The sequence below is a fragment of the Podarcis bocagei genome (assembly GCF_964188305.1).
Source record: "Podarcis bocagei genome assembly, chromosome: 10".
NCBI lineage: Eukaryota > Metazoa > Chordata > Lepidosauria > Squamata > Lacertidae > Podarcis > Podarcis bocagei.
This window is the reverse complement of record NC_138135.1, coordinates 30465768-30486992: the sequence shown is the minus strand read 5'-3', so window position 1 is coordinate 30486992 and position 21225 is coordinate 30465768. Positions and strand designations below refer to the sequence as shown.

General features: G+C 42.0%; 1 protein-coding gene across 23 annotated transcripts in view; it reads left to right on the top strand.

Moving 5' to 3' along the window:
* RBFOX2 (RNA binding fox-1 homolog 2) overlaps window positions 1-21225 on the top strand; it is a gene marked incomplete at its 5' end in the record, with an annotated part of 175398 nt that overhangs the window by 112247 nt on the left and 41926 nt on the right. For 18 of the 23 annotated variants that reach the window (XR_014012380.1, XR_014012381.1, XR_014012382.1 and 15 more), the window contains one exon: window positions 13293-13439. Coding sequence is in view for 20 of the 23 variants with exons in the window: in XM_081211017.1 (XP_081067143.1) it covers window positions 13293-13439 (147 nt within the window). The remainder of the gene's footprint in view (window positions 1-13292; window positions 13440-21225) is intronic. The other 5 variants (XM_081211012.1, XM_081211010.1, XM_081211024.1 and 2 more) reach the window with 1 other exon arrangement.

Sequence of the window (21225 nt, the reverse complement as noted above, 5' to 3'; positions counted from 1 at the left end):
ATTTGTACATTCCCAGCTTTCTTATTCTGTCAGGGACTCAATTCTACAAATTTAATTAAATATGTTAATTGTCTATATTAAATAATGTTAACCATATTGCGAACACTTTAATTTGCATTGTGGAATTTTAATTCAGTGTGCAGCCTGAGGATTCTGTGTCAAAGTACTTTTGCAGCCAACTTACTATTTATTAAATTAGTATACTTTGTATAACAACAACAACAACAACAACAACAACTTTTTATATGCCACACATCTGACTGGGTTGCTCCAGCAACTCTGGACTGCTCCCAACAAAAAATAGTAAAAATCCAATCCAACATCAAACACTAAACACTTCCCTTCAGATGTTTTTAAAAAATCACAGATCTCCTTGACATCTGATGGGAGGGTGTAATACAGGTCGGGCGTGACTACCAAAAAGGCTCTCTGCTTGATTTCCTGTAACTATCGGAAAGCCCTCAGAGCTGTATCCCAGTGTCTGGGTTGGATGATGAGGATGGAGATGCTTCTTCAGGTATACAAGGCCAAAGCCGTTTAGGGCTTTAAAGGTCAGCACCAGCACTCTGAATTGTGCTTAGAAACGTACTGGGAGCCAACATAGTTCTTTTGGGACTGGTGTTATATGGTCTTGGTGGCCACTCCCAGTCATCAATCTAGTTGCCGCATTCTGGATTAGTTGTAGTTTTCAAGTCACCTTCAAAGGTAGCCCCACATAGACAACATTGCAGTAGTCCAAGTGGGATATAACTGGAGCAGGAACCACCCTGGTGAAACAATGTGCAGGCAGGTAGGGTCTCAGCTGGTGTACCAAATGGAGCTGGTGAACAGCTGCCCTGGACACAAAACTGACCTGTGTCTCCATGGACAGCTGTGAGTCCGGAATAACTCCCAGGCTGTGCACCTGGTCTTTTAGTGACACGGTTATCCCATTCAGGACCAAGGAGTCCCCCATACCTGACCTCAACTCTAAAGTATCTATGCCCAATCTTAATGCCTGTATTTTTTGTCAGCAGTTGTATTTTCACTGTGTAGAGCTACATATTCAGTAGTGAGCAGGGTCTGGTAATTCAAGTCTCTGCTGAACATGTAGTTCTATCCTCAGTGCCATTGTTGGCACAGCTTCTATTTCTGAATTAGCTGTTGCATTTAATCCCAGTGTTTAATATCTGGTAACTGTTTATTATTTCCATCACAAGGGTACATAGTTACCATAGTATACTCTTCTTATATGTGCCTGTTAAGTTAATCATTCAATCACTGGACGAAGCTCTAGTTTCCCATCCAAAAAACCCTTCAATATGTTTGCATTCCCAGCAACTTTGCATCACAGGCCTACTAGTTAAATGTCATCTTGCAGCCAAGACAGAGACATTCATTATCCTTCTTTGACAAGCATCTGGGGACAAACAAGCTCAGAACCTATGTGGTTACTATTTTTAATATAAACAAATAAAGGGCCCCTGATCCCCTCTAATGTGTATTCCTTGTAATTCTGAATTAGTTTGTATACCATAAGATATTTTGATGACTATTCATATATTGGAAAATCTGAAGCACCCCATGGTGTGCTTAGCAGGCTGCCTTGCCAGGATATTTTTCTGCACCATCTGGTCTAGGTATATAACCATCCATCACAGGCCTGTTTGCGAGAACCCCAAAAAATTGGAAGGGAGAAAGAAAGCACAAAATACAGAAGGCTTTGTTAGTAGTGGTTTTTTTGGGGCGGGGAGAGGGTCTTCCTTTGCCTTTCCCACATCTTCATAGTAATTCAGAACATTAGATCAGTTTCTTATGATGAACACCACAGTCAAGAATTTCCCAGACTTGTCTTCAAGGGAACTTACTGTGTTGAATTTGACATCAGAATAATTGCAAAAGACAGCAGTAGAATTCTTCACTCCAACCTCAATATTTTTAATCATATGTCTGTATGACATTAACAGACTTCTGAAATCTAGATTAATTCACATTAGTCAATGCTGGCTTATGCACAAATTCCCCCTCTCTTCCTTGGTCTGCTTTTAAGTATAGCATACTGAAATCTGTCAGTCTGATTTAACTATGGTTTCTGCAAACCAGGATTGCCCCAAATTCTGGTATGCAAATCCACCTGAAACCACGGTTTAACATCATGGTTTTAAAGCAGTCCTGGTTTTCACTAAGCCTTTCTTTATTTTAAAAAATCTGATTCAGAAATCATGGTTGCAGAAAATCATGGAGACCAGGAGACAGTGCAAGCTAGTGGTATGTTCCTGATCTGCAGACCATGATGTAAAGATTAGGTGTTGTCTCTGTTAAGAGGTTGACTTGAGAGTAGAAATTCAGTAACTTGCAGTGGAAATCTTTCTACAGTATTCTCAACTTTCAGCCTATTCACGTAGATATTCCCCCTCTTAATAATTTCCCTGCTGTCAGCTGTCCATGGCTGAAACTTCTAATTAAGCTGATGCATGTGTATCCCTGTAATTTGACAGTTATGATCCCATAAGTGCAAGAACTGGCAGTAGCTAAGATATAGATGACAATGTTTGAAATAGATTCCTGCAGGTTTCTTAGGATTATGAATTGTATGGATGTCCAGAAAACATCTCATCTAGTTCTGTCATCTGTGTTTTAGTCATCTCTTTTCAGAATGAATCAGTTGCTCTGCCAGGAAGCTTTGTCTTCTTAAAGCAAAGAACAGTAACACAATAAAATTAAGTGAGGGAAATGTATACTCTGCCCTATCTTCAGATCGCCCATCTCATTCCTGAGCTTCAAGCTGCACAATATTTTAGTCCTAGATGTTCTGACTAATAAATAATGGTCATGCCAAATCATATGAGGGAATCATGATGTATAGGGGTATTATCCAAGGGGGAGTAGACTTGATACGCCAAATTTAATTGGTGATCTGCAATGACATTTCAAACTGGGCCTCCAGGCTACAGTGAACTTAACTTGCTTTGCCTCTCTCAGCCGATTTCTTCAGTTCTTTCCGGTTTCCATGCTATGTTGTGCCTGTGTTAAGAACTTTGTAATGTGTGAAGCAGCACTCATAACAACAGAACACACTGGAATTTGATTGGAGCAAGATACAGCTGTTGGCAAACGCCATCTGTTCTTCTTCAGTTAGATGTGATTAACTCCCAAACATTCTGACTCCTGCACCCATATTTTCTGTAGGCGGTTATTCATAAAGTACCAAGGAGAGAAAAGTAGTAAATGTGTGACAATTTGTACAGGGTACAGGGGGTATTGATTGCTCCAAAAATGCAAACACTTTTGTTTGCATTTCCGGTGCAATGATTTAATGCATTGTTGCTCCCCTCCTCATTCACATAACACAGCCTTTCCTTTAGGCATTGCTTAATTGAGAGGTACCGGGGCTCAAGCTTAAGTGGAAATCATTGTCTCTGACTTCAGAGCCCTTCCTCCAATGAGCAACAGCAAGTAATGAGGCAAAAGCACTTTGCATATGCTCACAGCCACTTTCCATATTCTTGTTCATGGCCACAATCTAGTCAAACATTTGGAATCTGCAAAATAACTTTTGATTCATCTTTGCATGCTATGATAAGCAGTCACCTTTCCATTCAGTTTTCTTAATCTGGCCACTACATTAGCAGTATCTCAGCAAAGGCTGTCTGTAGTTTTTCTCCACAGTGTGTTTTAGTGACCTTCCTTCCTTCCTTCCTTCCTTCCTTCCTTCCTTCCTTCCTTCATTTCTCTTTAAAAAAATTTGGGAGCTCTCATTTATCTTGTGCAGTGTGAGTGAGGCTGTTGGACTGGGCTTTAGGGCCCCACCAAGTGGCCAGAGGCAGGCACAATGTCTTGGGAAGCAGGTGACACCCAGGATGCACGATGTCACCTCAGTCTGTCCTGCCTTCGAGAAAGCAAGCACACGTCTGTCTTTGATTCCTGTTCCTTTCCTGTCTTCCCCATTTTTTCATTTTTCTCTATGGCTTTTCCCATTCTTTATTGTTACTTTTAGCCATTCGTTTTTCTTTTCTTCATTTTTCTCTATATGCTCCTGTCACCATTTTGGTTTCTCCTTCCCCACTCTCTTGCTTACCATCTTGCTGTTCCTATCCTCTTGTTTATTTGTGTTTGTGTTTGTGTGTGTATAGATGTAGATATAGATATACAGTGTGCTTACAATTTATGCACATTTAACTTGTGTGCTTTCAGCTTTATGTACTTGGCAAAAAAATAATTAAATAAAAAAGAGAGCAGAAACGGGGCAGATTTCCTGGAAAAAGGACTTTGACACTCCGATCTACCATTGAATCTGATGTGTTTTGTCTCTATGCAATTTTGGCTTTAGGTGCGATCACTAGATGACCCTTGTGGTTCCTTCCAACTCTACAATTCTATGATTCTAGGTCTTCCTTGCATTCCAGAGGGTAGGATCCAAACCAATGGAGCCAAATGACAAGGGAGATTCTGACTAAACATCAGAAAGAAATTTCTAACAGACTACCTCAGGAGGTGGTGGAGTGTCCTTCAGTGAAGGTTTTTAAACAGAGGTTGGATCTATCAGGGATTCTTTAGCTGTGATTCCTGCATTGCAGGGGGTTGGACTAGATGACCATTGGATCCCTTCCAACACTGCAATTCCATGGCTTTCCTGAATGTGCTTTATTTTACAAGCGGACCCACCAGACATAATCAAATTAAAGAGTACACTGACGGACTGCACTGTAAAAACCATAAATTTGGTGCTTGTCAGCAACACAAAAACATTCATCCAAGGCATGGATCCTTTAGGGATGTTCATTATTTTTACGTATGATTATGACAAAATCACCAGTGAATCACATAACATAGCTGTTGACCAGGTGACCTATCATGTGGTGGTGAGAAACCTTGGGGGGGGGGAAAGAATTTCAAGACCATCCATTTTACTGGATCCAGCTTGTGAGTGCATGTGTGTCCCTTGTCTCACTAGCTCGCTCTCACTCCAGCCCCCCAGATCACTCCATTTCCCACCCTATAGGCAAATCTTTTTTTTGTTTTTTTTTTCCCCCCGCAGTTCAGATCTGAGCCTTGAAAAGTAGTCAAAAATGGAACTGGGAAGGAGCTTCACTCTTTTGACTTCCTGCTTCCATTCTGTTTTTCTGGGGGGTGAAAGATAACCCCCTTCACTATCTCATGATGAAGAGGACAGTGAGCAGCAATGGGCTCTACATGGACTGGCTGTGTCTCTCCACACATTTTCAGACAGTGTTTTTTCCTCAGCCCTGCCTGTATAGTTGCATAGAGATTTAAGTCTGACCCAGTTCCCCCTTCTACCTCAAAAGGTTCCTGGTTCTTGTTCTCTTATGCTGTCTCATCTCATATCTGCCATCCAGCAGTTTGCCAAAATAGCCTGAATTCTCGGGGGGGGGGGGATAAATCTAAATATTGCAAGCAGAATATTTAGCGAGTGGTTTCCCCCCAGATATATTCTGAAGAGATTAATTTTGTTGCAGAGTCTGACTAGCCATATGCAACCTTGAGAAAAGAAAGAGCTGTATCTTATAATGAGGCACTGACAGAGAGCTAGCCTGAAGGAGCCGAAACTTCTTAGTGGAAGATTAGTTGTTTTCTAAAGTATATACATTAATCAGCTACACTTGAGGTGGTTTCTCCTGCCAGGCCACTGTGTAAGCTGTCTTCAAAATAGATCAGAAGGCTGGGTCTATTATATTCATCATCTGTCTAGTGAGCAATCACTTAAAGTGAAATTAAAAACTGAGAGGCAGAAGTCAATTTTTATAAAAAACTTAATTTGTGGTAATCGGTGTTTTATTATAGTTTTAATGACCTCATAAAGAGTAAGGTGTATTCTGGCAGCTCTAATGTGATATTTTAATCTCTGTGGAAGTCTGAAGTTAAATGTACCTTTCAGAAGTCTGTCATGCTCTGAGGAGTGAAATGTGCACTGGAAATCTGGAAAAGGGAGGCATCCCACGTTCCTCATATTTGAGACCTTGGCTTTCTTCAATATACAACACAACATTAATTGGGGCACAAATTTCAGCTCCTACGTAGTCTTATATTTCCATTGGTATACAGTCTTTAGAAGTTATTCCAACAGAACTGGTTGGCTTCTTCTTTATAAATGTTATATCAAGATTAGGTCAGGCTGTTTAGAGCAGGGATTCTCAAATCCTTTTGTAATTAGCCTTCCTCAGTCAAAATCACAGCTCGTTGATTAAGACAGAACAAAGCCTTATTTGTTCATTTGTTTATTGAAGGAAAAAAATTATCCTGCCTTTCTGCTTTTGAAATGTGCTTTAGACAGCTAACAATCCAAGCCAGGGCATTTAAAAGCAAGATGATGATGATAGTAAATTTTTTGTTTAATTACTAAAAAGAATTTGGGATAGGACAGCAGATAAAATGAATAGTTAATAGACAAATTTAACTTGTTCCGGAATAGGTGTCTTAAAGTGATGCCAGAAAGACATCAAGGAAGAAGCCACACAAATATATTAAGGCAGGGAGTGCCACTACCTGGTGCAGCCACAGAAGTGAATCCTTTGTCCTCGCTGCCTCTGATTAGGAGCACCGAAAAGAAATATGTCAGTATACACCCACAAGATGGTTATGGGGCTTAGGGATGCAAAATTTTCCCCAAGGGATTAAGCATTGATTGCTCCATTTACTTCTCATGCTAACAAGACAAGGAGTGAGGAAGAGAACATAAGAAGACCCAAATAGTCCTCATTCTGTTCCCACAGTGGCCAACCGGATGGATAGGAGAAGCCCACAAGCTGCTGAGGAGTTCAATACCATTCTCCCACTCACGTTCCCCAGCACTGCTATTTAGAGGCATACTGTGTCTGGTACTCAAGGTAATATATAGCCATTATGGCTAGTAAGGTAAAGGTAAAGGACCCCTGGACGGTTAAGTCTTGTCAAAGGTGACTGTGGGGTTGTGGCGCTCATCACGCTTTCAGGCCAAGGGAGCCGGCGTTTGTCCACAGACAGCTTTCCGGATCATGTGGCCAGCATAGAATGCCAGAGCGCACGGAAACACAGTTTACCTTCCTGCCGCAGTGGTGCCTATTTATCTACTTGCACTGGGGTGCTTTTGAACTGCTAGGTTGGCAGGAGCTGGGACAGAGCAATGGGAGCTCACCCCGTCGTGGGGATTCAAACCGCCAACCTCCCGATCAGCAAGCCCAAGAGGCTCAGTGGTTTACCATGGACAACCATATCTTTCAGGAATCTGTCCAGTTTCCTTTTTTGAAGCCAGTTTAGTTGGTGTCACCACTGCAAATTGTAATAGCAAATTCTGCAGTTTAACACTGCAGTGTGTGAAGACGTACTCTTTCTCTCTCTTCTGTCTGTCCTGAATCTCACACATTTCAGCTTCATTGGGTTCTAGGGTTATGAGAGAGAGAGAGAGAGAGAGAGAGAGAGAGAGAGAGAGAGAACAATAACGCACCTCCCTATCCACTTTTGTCACACACAATACATAATTTTATGCACTTCACCTTTTAAGCTTATGTAGTGAATAGGCTCCTGCTGCCAGGCCCAGTATAGGTATCCACTGGGAGAGGTTTGGGAGGAGCAGGGACATCCCCGCCAACTATTCACACCACCCATGGGAGCCCTGTTACACTGAGAACCACCAGTTCAGCCATGTTCCCAGTTTCCTCACTCTGTCTGCACCCTTTGTAACCAGGAGCGGGAATGATGGGCCGTATGTCTGTGGCCATCTGGAAGGCTGTGTCAACTTGCCAATTTCACCATCTGCTGTAAGCTGCTCAGAATTTGGAAATTTGCATTAGCCGTGCTCCAGAGTGCAAAAAAAGAAAAAAAAGGCACTTTAAAGAGAGAGACCCCTTGGACCATGTGGGAAGAAATGATATCCAACGGTTGTTTAGGGAGACTATTTCCTAGTGGTTGTCTGCACAGATGATGGATGTGATGTTATGCATTCTGTCCTCCTCCTTGGACAGTTTTACCCTGGGGAGTAGAGGACTCTGGCGAAGTCAAAAATAAAACTGCCAAACAGCCTAGTGTGATTTAATCACAAGCCAGCTGCATTGATTCTCCCCTCAGGGTGCACCATGCATTTGTTTGGAGATAATTTTGTCAGTGTATTGAGGAGGGAATTGGAAGCCACTGTAAATAGTATACTTGTGATGTGATCAGGTGTACCTTTGTCAGGAAACTCATGTGTGTATTTGATATTTGGGGCTGGTTGAAATTGATTCTTGGTTGAATGAAATTAGTTTATCCCAGCTGTTTGGTGTCTTGTTTTGCATTGTGTGACTGCAGATGCTCCGATGGAGTTTATGTGGCATTCATTGCCTGATTGAAGCAAAGCTGAAAGCTGCTCTTGCTTTGCTCAGCACGTTGCCTTGTGGATGTTTGCTGCTAATATGCTTTTGTTTGTCCTGAAAAGCTTATACACAAGTCCAAGGTCATATCTGGAAAAGAATGAGAGAGAAAGAGTAGCAGCTGACAAATAGAGCCTAGTGGTGCTGCTTGTAAGAGTGGCTGAGGGACCTATTTCACCTCTTTTGGGAATTCTATGGTCCTTATTATCTAGCTTCAGTTAAGTCACATGAAAGCATCATTTTAATATTTTGGAGAACATAATTTAAGTTGCTGGGTTCTGATAATGCACCCTTTCATACTTGATTCTTAAAAGTAGATGTTGGCACCGTAATAGATGGTGATAAATGTTGGATTTTCGTACTTGTCACATTTTATAGAATTGTAGAGTTGGAAGACACCCAAGGGTCATCTAGTCCAACCCCCTACAATGCAGGAATCACAACAAAAGCATTCCTGACAGATGGCCATCCAGCCCTTCTTTCAAGGAATTCTGACTTAAATGTACACTATCCATCCTTTCTTTCCTTTACAGCCTTAGGCTGTAAGATGCTGAAAACCAGAGGCCATCCAGTGGGCTTCATAGTTCAGCCAGGGACTTTGAAACCTGTTTTACTAAATCCACAAAGAACCAGCAGCTCTTTTTTAAAAAGTGCATAGCTAAACATGCAAATTTCTTGGAACATATTGGTTGATATTCAACTAAATTTTACCCACAGTAGACTCATTGAAATTAATGAACATGGCTAAGTTAGGTCCATTAATTTCAGGAGGTCTGTTCTGAGTAAAACTTAGTTGAATACCCCCCACATTAACATAATTGTCTATTAAAATAATTGGAAGCATATCAAAACCAGTGGGCCTACAAAATAACCTTTCAGTTTCTAACGATGAAGAGGAGTTAGCCTGTATTGTAAACAAGAAGAATCAGGCATGAAGTATTAAGTCACCTGCATGCCAGCAAGTATTTCATTGTGCTTTCCTTAGCTGCAACTGCGGTAAAAACTGATTAGATTATTATTGATTTCACTTTGCTCCTGCCAGCACACATCAGTCAGCGAACACGTTTTTTCAAACCTCACCAAAACTGGGTTCCCTAATGGCGCAGGTTAACCATGTCGTAATAAGGTTTACACAAAATCTCCTGCAGGAAGGATTCAAACAAAGATTAAATAAGGCTTTCTGTCTCTTTCAATGTTTAGAGCCTTTCACCATGTTTAGGTCCCAGTGTCATCTGTAATGCACAATACGTTTAGAGACGGTACATGCAAAAGAGCATGGCACACAATGGATCTTTTGTTCTCAGTGGATTTTAAAGTAAGTAAAACACCTTAGAAGTAAACATAAGCCAAAAGCTGCACTTCAAGTGAGGTATTCTGATGGTTATCTGAGACGCTGCCCTACGAAACTGGATTGTTATGTTGTTTACGAACATGAGCAACACACTGTTCTTCATTGTAGCCTTATTGGTAACAGAGAAGGAGAAGCAGGATGGAGAAGTAATTTACCTTATGAAATCCTACTAATAACTAAAGGGTTGTCTGCACTGCAGGTTAACTTGCTGCTGTTCAGTGAAATGTCGGCTTTCATGGCTTATAGCACTTGGCATAGAGCTACGTGGTCCTTTGCACCCTCATGATAATTGTATCCTACACCCAATTTTAACAGGATCTTAAAGTCATGGGAAAAAGGAAGTGCACTCTCTTTGAATTTTGTGGTTTTACATATGAAGACATAGTAGCAATCATCTGTTCCTTAGCAGGTCCTCGAATTAGGTAAATACAATTTAAGATGAACAACAACACATAACATATTACACTGTCTCATGATTTATTTAACAGAAATAAAGCCAAATTGGAGAAATCATGTGTGAAAAACTAAGTACACCCTTCCTGCTTCCATAGGAATTAAGTAGCAGACAGGTGCTGCTAATCAAATGCCCTTGCTTAATTGATTATCAGCAACTGTAAAGGTAAAGGTACCCCTGACTGTTAGGTCCAGTTGCGGATGACTCTGGGGTTGCGTGCTCATCTCGCTTTATTGGCTGAGGGAGCCAACGTTTGTCCGCAGAACAGCTTCCAGGTCATGTGGCCAGCATGACTAAGCCACTTCTGGCGAACCAGAGCAGTGCACAGAAATGCAGTTTACCTTCCCGCCAGAGCGGTACCTATTTATCTACTTGCACTTGAGGTGCTTTTGAACTGCCAGGGGGGCAGGAGCTAGGACCAAACAATGGGAGCTCACCCTGTCGCGGGGATTCGAAGTGCCGACCTTCCGATTGGCAAGGCCTAGGCTCTGGTTTAGACCACAGCGACACCCGCGTCCCTTTCAGCAAGTGTACCCATCTCTATAAAAGCCAAAGTTATAGAGGTTTGCTGGTCTGGAGCATTCAGGTGTGTTTTAACACAATGCCAAGTAGGAAAGATGACCAATGCTCTTAGAGAAGCAGTTGTTGCTGCCTATGAAACTGGGAAGGGTTAAAAGGCCATCTCCAACCAATTTTAAGTCCATCATTCTATAGTGAGAAAGATTATTCAAAAGTGGAAAACATTAAAGACAGTTGCCAATCTTCTCAGGAGTGGACATCCCAGCAAATCACCCCAAGGTCAGACCTTGCAGTGCTCACAGAAATTGCAAAAAAACCCCCCAAGATTTACATCTCAGGGTCTACAGGCATCAGCATGTTAAATGTTAACGTTCATGGCAGTACAATTAGAAAGAGACTGAACAAGTATGGTTTGTTTGGAAGGTTTGCCAGAAGAAAGCCTCTTCTCTCTAAAAAGAACATGGCAGCGCAACTTAGGATTTCAAAGTTGCCTATGAGCAAACCACAAGACTTCTGTAACAATGTCCTTTGGACAGACAAGACCAAAGTGAAGATGTTTGGCCGTAATGCACAGTGCCACATTTGGCAAAAACCAAACACAGAATATCAGCACAAGCACCTCATACCAACTGTGAAGCATGGCGGTGGAGGGGTGGTGATTTGGGCTTGTTTTGCAGCCACAGGACCTGGGAATCTTGCAGTCATTGAGTTGACCACGAACTCCTCTGTATACCAAAGTATTCTAGAGTCAAATGTGAGGCCATCGGCCCAACAGCTAAAGCTTGGCTGAAATTGGGCCATGCAATAGGACAAGGATCCCAAGCACACCAGCAAATCTACTGCAGAATGGGTGAAAACAAACAGAATCAAGGTGTTGCAATGTCCCAGGCAAAGTCCAGACCTCAACCCAATTGAAATGCTGTGCGGGACCTTAAGAGAGCTGTGCATAAACAGACGCCAGCAAACCTCAAAGAACTGAAGCAACGTTGTAAAGAACAATGGGCCAAAATTCCTCCACAACAATATGAGAGACTGATAAAGTCCTACAAAAAACAATTATTTCAAGTTATTACTACTAAAGGTGGTTCTACAAGCTATTGAATCATAAGTTGTACTTAGTTTTTCACACATGGCTTTTCCATTTTGGCTTTATTTCTGTTAAATACATCATGAGATGGTGTAATATGTCATGCGTTGTTCATATGAGGTTGTATTTACCTAATTTGAAGACCTGCTAAGGAACAAATGATTGTTATTATGTCTTCATATGTAGAACCACAAAATTCAAAGAGAGTGCACTTTCTTTTTCCTATGACTGTATATAAATGTGGCTTGGCTTCCATCACCTTGTAAGGTCCATTTAAGAAACGAAAATTTGGCATCTTATAAGAGTAACAGTCTCCTTTGGAGGAATCAATATAAATGTTGAGAGGGCAACAAAAGATTTGATTGGGAAGAGAAGAGAGACAGTGGAAGTAGTTGTTGATGAGAATAATTTGCCACCAGATGTTGGAAGCAGGGCACCTCACAAACCCACTTGCTAGGCTGTAAAGCTGTAGTTCCTGTATAAAAGGTCTTTTAATGTCCATTAAGGCAGCACTGGTATCAAGAGAAGCACAGGCAGTGAAAAGGAGAAGTTTGATGTATTGCTGCTAGTGGCCCTCACGGCTTCTTTACGTCTGGCAGCAGTTGCACGCAGTCTCAGGAGCAGTGGGGTAGCAAACTGAAGCAGTAATGCCAGCAGCAGCCGCTCTTTGGGGTTAAAAAAAATCATGGACCCACGATGGCATGCCCAAAAAACTCCCATATCATAGAAGGTACACCAGGCCCTATATAGCCATTAGTTGTGAGATGATGGTAAAATAAACTTGAACTATTTAAAGCTAGAATGGCTTAGTGATCAAGAGAGAGGGTGTTACAAATCAGAGGACCACAGCTAGAATCTCACCTCCGCCTTACACTCACTTAGGCAAGCCACACTTTCTCAACTTGAATGCTCCCACCAGCAGTTTGGGAATAATACTGACCTACCTAACAGGGTTGTTGGAAAAAGCAATATGTAAAATGCTTTGACTATGTTAAAGTGCTGTATAAGTGCTGTGTACTGTTGATTCTGTTTGCTGTAATTATAAACTTGAAATGTTGACATGTTGAAAACTAAATGCTAGCGGAAGCACGCCAAGAGGATTTTAAAGGTAAGAAAGCAGGGCATGTCTAATATGGGTGCAACATTAGATCCATATATTAAAAATGCCACAGGTTGAAAGTAGTGCCTCAAGAAAGGTTCGGTCTAAAAAAATTAAAAGGTATCTACTTCTGCAGTAAATGTATTGGCACAGTCATTTCCTCTGCTTTATCTGTATCTGTTTCAATCCACATCCAAATTACACTGATGCAACTGATCTCCCAATAACCTGTGCTGTGGAGATTCTCTTACTGTTTTTGTTCTTCTCTCAACCATTGCATGAACAAAGGATTGCTTGTTGAACTTTGCTGTTATTATCAAACTTACTTTAAATGTGCTCAGCTACTAGGTCAAGGAAGGTGGTGTAAATACCTGAGACATGAACTGATAAACGGATGAATCTTGGCTGGATTTTTGTGATTTCTTCTCCACTTTTTATTTTTGTTTTTTAATTAATTGCAGCAGACAGAAGGAGGGGCACAGACGGATGGCCAGCCGTCACAGACACAAAGCAACGAGAGTACCGAGAGCAAATCTACTCCAAAGCGGCTGCATGTCTCCAACATTCCCTTCCGCTTTCGGGATCCTGATCTCCGGCAGATGTTTGGGGTATGTTGATATGTCCTTTAAGGAACCATAGGGCTGTATCCCTTTCTCTCTCCCCCCCCCCGAAGGTTTAAAATGAGTAACAATTTAAAACATAAAACATAATATATTCTCACGAGGCCCCACCCTGTTTGGGTGGGGGGGTGCCTCGGGACTGCAGTTTCCCCCCCTCAAAGTCACCACAGTCTAACAGAGAAGAATTAAGTACACCTGTGCCTCAGGTGTGTTCAGTTGGCATAGTGCAGTTCCCTCAGGGGTCTGGATCCGGTTCTTTGAGATCAAACAAGGAGGATCCAGGTGGTGTGAATATGTAACCGGGAGTTAATATTTTCCTTCTGAAGGACACATTCATTTCCTGAAAATGACGTTCCTCCTTAAGATCCAATTAAAAAGAGTATACCCTAGTTTCAATCTTTTGGCTTTGGGATTGTGGGCTTTCAGGCTGCTAGCATGTTTCAGCCATGTCTGTTTTACACTACCAACCTGAACCTGATGGCTTTTGTCCTTAGCAAGCAAGAAGAAAGTATTGTTCAGAATTAAATTTCTAAACATGTAGAAATACATGCCATGTCAAAGAGTGGGGGGGGGGAGAACAAATCCTTGAATGTCATACACTTGGATTTCTAAAATGCTGTTGGAAAATACTGAATTTCTAAAATACAGTTGATCAAATTGCTCACCGAAGGTTGAGAGTGTAAGATAAGAGAGAATGATTAGCTCAGGGTCAGCCACTGAGCTTCACAGGTTAGCCAACTTTGAACCTGGGTCTCCCAGTCCTAGTCTGCCACTAACCACTACACAAGAATGGTGCTCACTGTACAGTACAGTGGTACCTCAGGTTACGAACTTAATTCGTTCTGGAGGTCTGTTCTTAACCCAAAACCGTTCTTTTGCTAATGGGGCCTCCCGCTGCCCCCGTGCAATTTCTGTTCTCATCCTGGGGCAAAGTTCTCAACCTGAGGTACTACTTCCGGGTTAGCAGAGTTTGTCACCCGAAGTGTTTGTAACCCGAAGTGTTTGTAACCCGAGGTACTACTGTAGTGAGGAGTTACAACAGTAAAATCCCAGAAAAGTGTGTCTCTGGAGAAAATTGCTGCTGATGCTCCTGTCTACAAAATCCTTATAACAGACAGATAAGATGACACACCCATGATAAAGCTGAACCAAGTTGGGTCAGAGGAGTAATCAATTTAGATTAGCATTCTGTTTACAGCATCTAGGGGGTCACTGTTGGTAGAGAAGTTCATGAGTTGGGCATAGTGCTCTGGTCTATCCTCAGTTCCTAGCTGTGTTCGAAGCTCCCATTGTTCTATGCACATTTTGTGACAGGAACTTTCCTCAGCACAAGCAGTGCCTAAGATTTCAGATTAAAACTACAGAATGGAAGGAAAGGAGGACATTTTTCTGCCTCCCCACTTCTAGCTACTCTCTTAAGGATGGAGAAAAGACCCTCTTAAGAATATTAGGGGGGTGGGCAGGGGAAGGACTAGACCATGTGAAAAATGCACATAATATTTTAGCTGCAGATCATTCATTTTCAGCTTTATAAAAGAAGCGCGCCGGGCCCATAACTTAGGTTTAAGGTGCCATTTAGCTCCTAGCTTTCATATCTCAGTTTCTAACACTGGTTCCTCGTTCTCAAGATCTGGAAGATAATAGTTTGCCTTCTCAGAACATATTTTGGGCTGCTGTGGCTGATAAGCCTAAACCTTTATATTTTTGTCTAGGTTTTTTGACCTAGAGCAGAAATGAGTTATGCCTTATATTCATGATTGACATTGCAATATATTATTGTGAATATATGTCTTGGGGCTGCCTTGTGTGTTACCAATAGTCACTGTAAATTCATATGCCTATAAGGCATGGGCAGAATATAGTCTTTATCTGACTTTAGGGCTATCATTTCAAAGCATGACATATTCTTTAGGCTGTCCCAAGAGTTACAGTGGTACCTCGGGTTAAGTACTTAATTTGTTCCGGAGGTCTGTTCTTAACCTGAAACTGTTCTTAACCTGAAGCACCACTTTAGCTAATGGGGCCTCCTGCTGCTGCCGCGCCACCAGAATACAATTTCTGTTCTTATCCTGAAGCAAAGTTCTTAACCCGAGGTAATATTTCTGGGTTAGTGGAGTCTGTAACCTGAAGCGTATGTAACCTGAAGCGTATGTAACCCGAGGTACCATTGTAGTGCATTCACAAGTGAAGGACTGCTTTTGGAAGTGTTTACAGTTCTGATTTCTATGTATCCTTCATTCAAGTCTCCACTTTCTGCTTAGATCAGTGTTTTTCAACCTTTTTTGGGCAAAGGCACACTTGTTTCATGAAAAAAATCACGAGGCACACCACCATTAGAAAATGTTAAAAAAAATAACTCTGTGCCTATATTGACTATATATAAAGTAATTCTCTTGAATAGGAATCAAATAAACACAAAGAAGCATGGTTTAACATTCAAGCATGGTTTAATATTTTTTTCTTTAATGGCAAACAAAAACGTTGCGGACCATTCTCTGCTCAGCGGGGATCGATCCGCTGATCCCCGCTGAGCCGGCGGATAACAGCTCCGTCTCCGCACTGTGTGTGGAGAGGGAGATGTCAGAGCCCCGCTGCTCTCTTGGGGAATCGGATGAGAGCGGACCGCCTGTCCGCTCTCATCCGATCCCATCTGATCTGATCCCCACCCAGGATGGAGGGAAAATAGTGTGGACACAGTCCAGCGCCTGCCTAGTGTGTGAAAATTTGACTTTTTTTTAAAAAAAAAATCTTTCGATTTTTTTCAATTTTTTCCACGGCACACCAGGCAACATCTCGCGGCACAGTAGTGTGCCACGGAACAGTGGTTGAAAAACACTGGCTTAGATGACCAAACACAACATTGCACTGCTAAACGTGTATTGAATTTTACAGTCCTTTGTGGTGGAGGAGTCTGAGAATATAATTTTCTTGACTCTAATGAAACGATATCAGAATTAGGAGATTTCCCCAAGGTAGGCAGATAAACAAACCTCCCCTATACATATATGCAGCTCTCCCCACTCAGTTGCCAGATCCTTAGGCTCAGAACTATTAAATTTCTGTGAACAATTTCATGCGAAATAATGTAGCAGGCATAGGAGTCTCACTTCTACAAACCCCACCCCCCACTCCCACTTCAAGGAAATACAACTAAAAGAATGTAGACAATATTTTAAATTCCCCAGCATTCAGAAAGCAAAAATTATCTGCCACAACGTTTTCCAAATTTTTCATACCAGGGGACATAGGTTTGAGGTTGGGGTTTTTTAATGCAGTAATGTTGGGGGGACATTTCACTCTTGGCCTGGCAATGTTACTTATTCCCCCATCCATCACACTGGGTATGTGGCACCCTTACAGTTTGTCTGATATTGCCTCCCACTTCCCTGCTCGCCTCATTGGTCAGGGCTCAAGGACAAGACCGTGCTTTCTTTTTTTAGCAATAGTGATACCTCTGGGATTTCTTTGTGCCTATCGGTTGTAGCTTAAGGATGAGTCCCAGTGCATCCTTACTCCCTCTCAGGCTGAAAACAGTGATTGTATAAAGTGGTACCTCGGGTTAAGAAATTAATTCGTTCTGGAGGTCCGTTCTTAACCTGAAACTGTTCTTAACCTGAGGTACCACTTCAGCTAATGGGGCCTCCCACTGCTGCCGCGCCCCAAAGTTCTTAACCCGAGGTACTATTTCTGGGTTAGCGGGAGTCTGTAACCTGAAGCGTCTGTAACCCGAGATACCACTGTACTGGTAAAGAGAGGGGATGAAATTCTTTAGTTTAATGTTCTCTGTCTATCCTAGCCATCACCTGAAATTCTTCTGATAAACATGTGCATGTTTCATGGAGCCTTAAGGTAGCACATTACCTTTAGAATTCACAGGTGGGAGGAAAGTCCTAAACCAACGCCCAAGCAATGCCGGATTACATTAGACTAGAAAAATGTTTTGCAATTCCCGTCTCCACCAAATTACTGGTTACCATTTACCGTCATTCTACTTAGGGTAAATGTTTTGTCTGGAAGGTTATTCCAGTGGCATAAAAGTAAAAGGGGAAGTGCACATGAACTGTGGTGCCTGTGGGTTTCATCTTTCCTTTTACTTAATTGGAAGCTTTGGTTTTCCTGGCTCTGACTTCAGCCACAGGGATAGAGCCTGCTAAAACTGCTTTTTTACTTCTTAGGCACACATGCATGACCATGTGCCATTTTGAAACTTGGGATAGACTCTACACTTGGAGCAGGGAATCAATCAGAAATTCAGTTCTGATTTCCTGCTCGTACAGCATTTCCAAACAACATAAAATCAGTCTGGAACTATAAAATGGGACAGTGAAATATTAACCCTAGTTGTGGTGTTCTTATTACTACTGCTACTGCAGTAAGAGAGCTTTCCCTTGGGTGAATCATATTAAACGAGCCCTTTATCCTGTAGGGGACCTATGATTGCAGCTTCTGCAATATCCCGCCTCCCAGCCTTTCCCAGTGTCAGGTTCGATTGTTTCAATGTCATCTATGAAAGACTTAAGGCCTTTGCCTCAAGTGAATTTTCCAAAAATACATGAACAGAGAGAAACTGTGTAGTTAGCAGGAAAATGGGCCATGAGAGAATATTATTACGTGGGAGGAGTGAAAAAGTCCCTGAAGGATCCAGCAACAGCCTGGAGGTCAGCTTTGCCCTGGAGCATGAAGCATCAACTTACGTTGTCATGCAATCTGAAAAAGATCATCAGGACTGACAATGATGGCTGATCTCAAAGTGCTCTGCAAATTTTCCACAGCTGATTTCCAAAGTCTCAGATGTTCCTGACTGTAGGCAAGGAGTCACAATTAGTTGTGTAAAGCAGGACTTCTTTGCCACCGTGTGCACACAGTAGCCACAACTATGTGCTCCCACCTGTGTTCACTATGGGACTTGCACACCACCTGTACTCTAGTTGTCATTGGGCTTGTTTCATTGAGCAAAACTCTTCAGAAAAGCAAGGGGCCAGTTAGTCTCTACAATGCTGAAAAGAACACCTAGGAATTATATGGTCCTTTCTACCTTGCTATTCCATACTGAAACTAGGGCCTTGATGGAAGCACCAGCCATGTTGACTGGAAAATCCCCTAGAGCATTTATGAATCCCTTAATTCCATAAATGTGGAACCATTCTAGCTAGGCCCTCACCTTTGCAGGGAGTTCTCACCATCATCAGTACAGACTATTTGGTACTCTTGAATGTTGGTATCTTCCAGGAGCTGCTTTGTGGCTTGGGAGCCAGAGGTACAGTGTTACAGTGGTTCCCCTCATACCTGCAGGGATGCTACAAGGGAATGGCTTAAGCGGACTTCTGTTCAGTCTTTGGCTCTTGAGCTGTGAGGTCCCTCTTGTCTCCCATTGAGGTTAGCATCTGTAAATGAAGCTGTTGAAAGTGCTCCTCCTAGGTAGTGTAAAATTTGTATTTATTTGCAAGCTGATACGTTCAGTCAATATATGAACCAATTAGTATATATGCTTGTTCAAGAAATATATGAATTTAAAAATTGGTAAATTGATTCAATTCAGTCATTTAAATCTGACTTCTGCACTCTTATGTATTTAAATCATTGACTTAATTGCCCTGATTTAATGTAATCCACCCTAGGATGCACTTAAAATTCTGGTCCCAGGTGTTCAGAGCCCTAAGGCTTAATGGTGTTTGTTGACAAGATATACAGACAAGATTTGTTTTTGAGAAAGCTGTGTGAAAATACAACCCAGTGTCTAATAAAACAAGCTAGGATCCTTTCTACGACTTTCTTACCTTACCTTTGGAAATATACCATTTATTTGACTTGAAGCTAGCAAGAACTGTAAGCTGTTTTCACACACTTGAGACTGCTTCAGTATTTACAGGCTGTGTGTCATCTCAGTTATTTGTAAAACTTCCAATTGTACCTTGCCTTCCTGTGTGGACTAGTCTATTGGAGAGGAAACAGTGTACCCTGCCTCAAGCGAATGAGAGAATCAGAGAATTGTAGAGTTGGAAGGGACCACCAAGGTCATCTAAGGAGTGTGCTTATTAATCTGAAGATTATAATGATTCAGATGCGGAGCTGAAAATAGTTGCATTCAAAATTTGCTCCACTGTAATAACTATTGAATTGCTGAAGTGATGAATGGGTAAATTTGCTTTTGTTTTTGTTGTTGCCAAATTGCAGCTGAATGGTCTCCTTCGAAACATAGGTCCCAGCTCTAAGGACAACACATTAAACACACTTTAGGGGGCTAGCTGTTGGGGTCCTGCTTTAAGCTGGCAAGACAGCAACCAGCCCTTGCCAGATGGTATTAAAGGCATAGGGACCCCCACCCCCCACGGGGGATCAGGGGACTGAACTATCTAGCTACTACTTTCTTACTGTATGAGTTCAAAGTCTAATTCAGCATTGTCCAAACAGTGAATACTGCTGGCCTAGTTAGTTCAATGCCTCTAGGGAAAGTCATGTTGTTTACTGTAAAATTTAGAAGAGTTGACAACAAGCCGGTAATAGTTACATTCAGATGGACAGGGAGTTTGGGGGTGGAGAGAGATATAAAGCTTATAAGACAGGCAATGGTGACCTCTTTTTATTTAATTTTTGTGTGTGGCTATGACTCATACATTTTGAGTCAGTCAGTTCTGAAATCATTATGCTTAATGAAGCACCATATGCTCATATCCCCTTTGGATAAGAAAGGAGGCCTACAATTACTCAGTGGGATTTACTTCTGAGTAGACATCTATAGAATTGCACTGTCAGGATGGAGCTATATCTGCACTGTCCTTACATATGTTAAAGAAAGCATTTTTTATTAGGACAACCCTGTTTTTAATGCCTGTGGGGGGTTTAAGGCGGAGTATAGGAAGTGTGGCTTGTTTGAGTAAAAGAAATAGCACATAGGGTTGAGTTTAATGGAGAAGCAATTTAAAAATGGCAGAGCCACACCAGCATCTGGAAGTAGTGCAAGAACTTATGAATGCCAAGGGGGCTACTACCATAGCATTCATTTGCCCTGTAGTAACCCATACAGTAATGCACTAAGAGTCTCTTAGTGCATTACTGTATGGGTTACTACAGGGCAAATGAAGCATCTGGCCTCCATTGGTTCTGCTTAATGTGATGAATAGAACGTTCATCAACACTCCTTCAGCTGAGGGAACTTGTTAGTGGTGGAATTCAACTTAAGTTGAATTAAAAGTTCCCTTGTATATGGCTAGAGAAAGGCAAATAAGGAAGGAGTTAGGAAAGCTCACGGGAAAGAGGTCCCATGAGGTAGGGAAGCTAAAAGGAAGAGAAAAAAGGAGCAGGGTGACTGAAGAAATGGTGCAAAGCATGGAACGGAACAAAAATTAAAAACCTGAGGGAAAGGAACAGGGGAGGGGGAGAAGCCTGAGGAAAACATAAAGCTAATGGAATTGGGTTGGCTCTGAAAAACCCACAGAAAGCCTAAGGATATAGGCACATAGGAAACTGCCTTATAGGGAGTCATGCCATTGGGTATGCACACTGCCTATTTCAGGGTTTCAGGCCAGAAACATTCCCAGCCCTGTATGGAGATGCCAGGGATTAAACCAAAGCCTGCCAAATAGGTGTTCTGCCACTGAGCTACATGTCAGTATGTCAGATGGAAGGGAGTTGATAGACTAGCAGGACATAGCTGACTTCCCCTGGTAAACATAAGGATGCCAAGGGTGATTGTCTCTCTAGTTTTATGTTACGTCATGCCTGCTGTGGCAGCCAGTTTGTGACATGCTCACAGCACTCTTTCAAAATCCAAAAT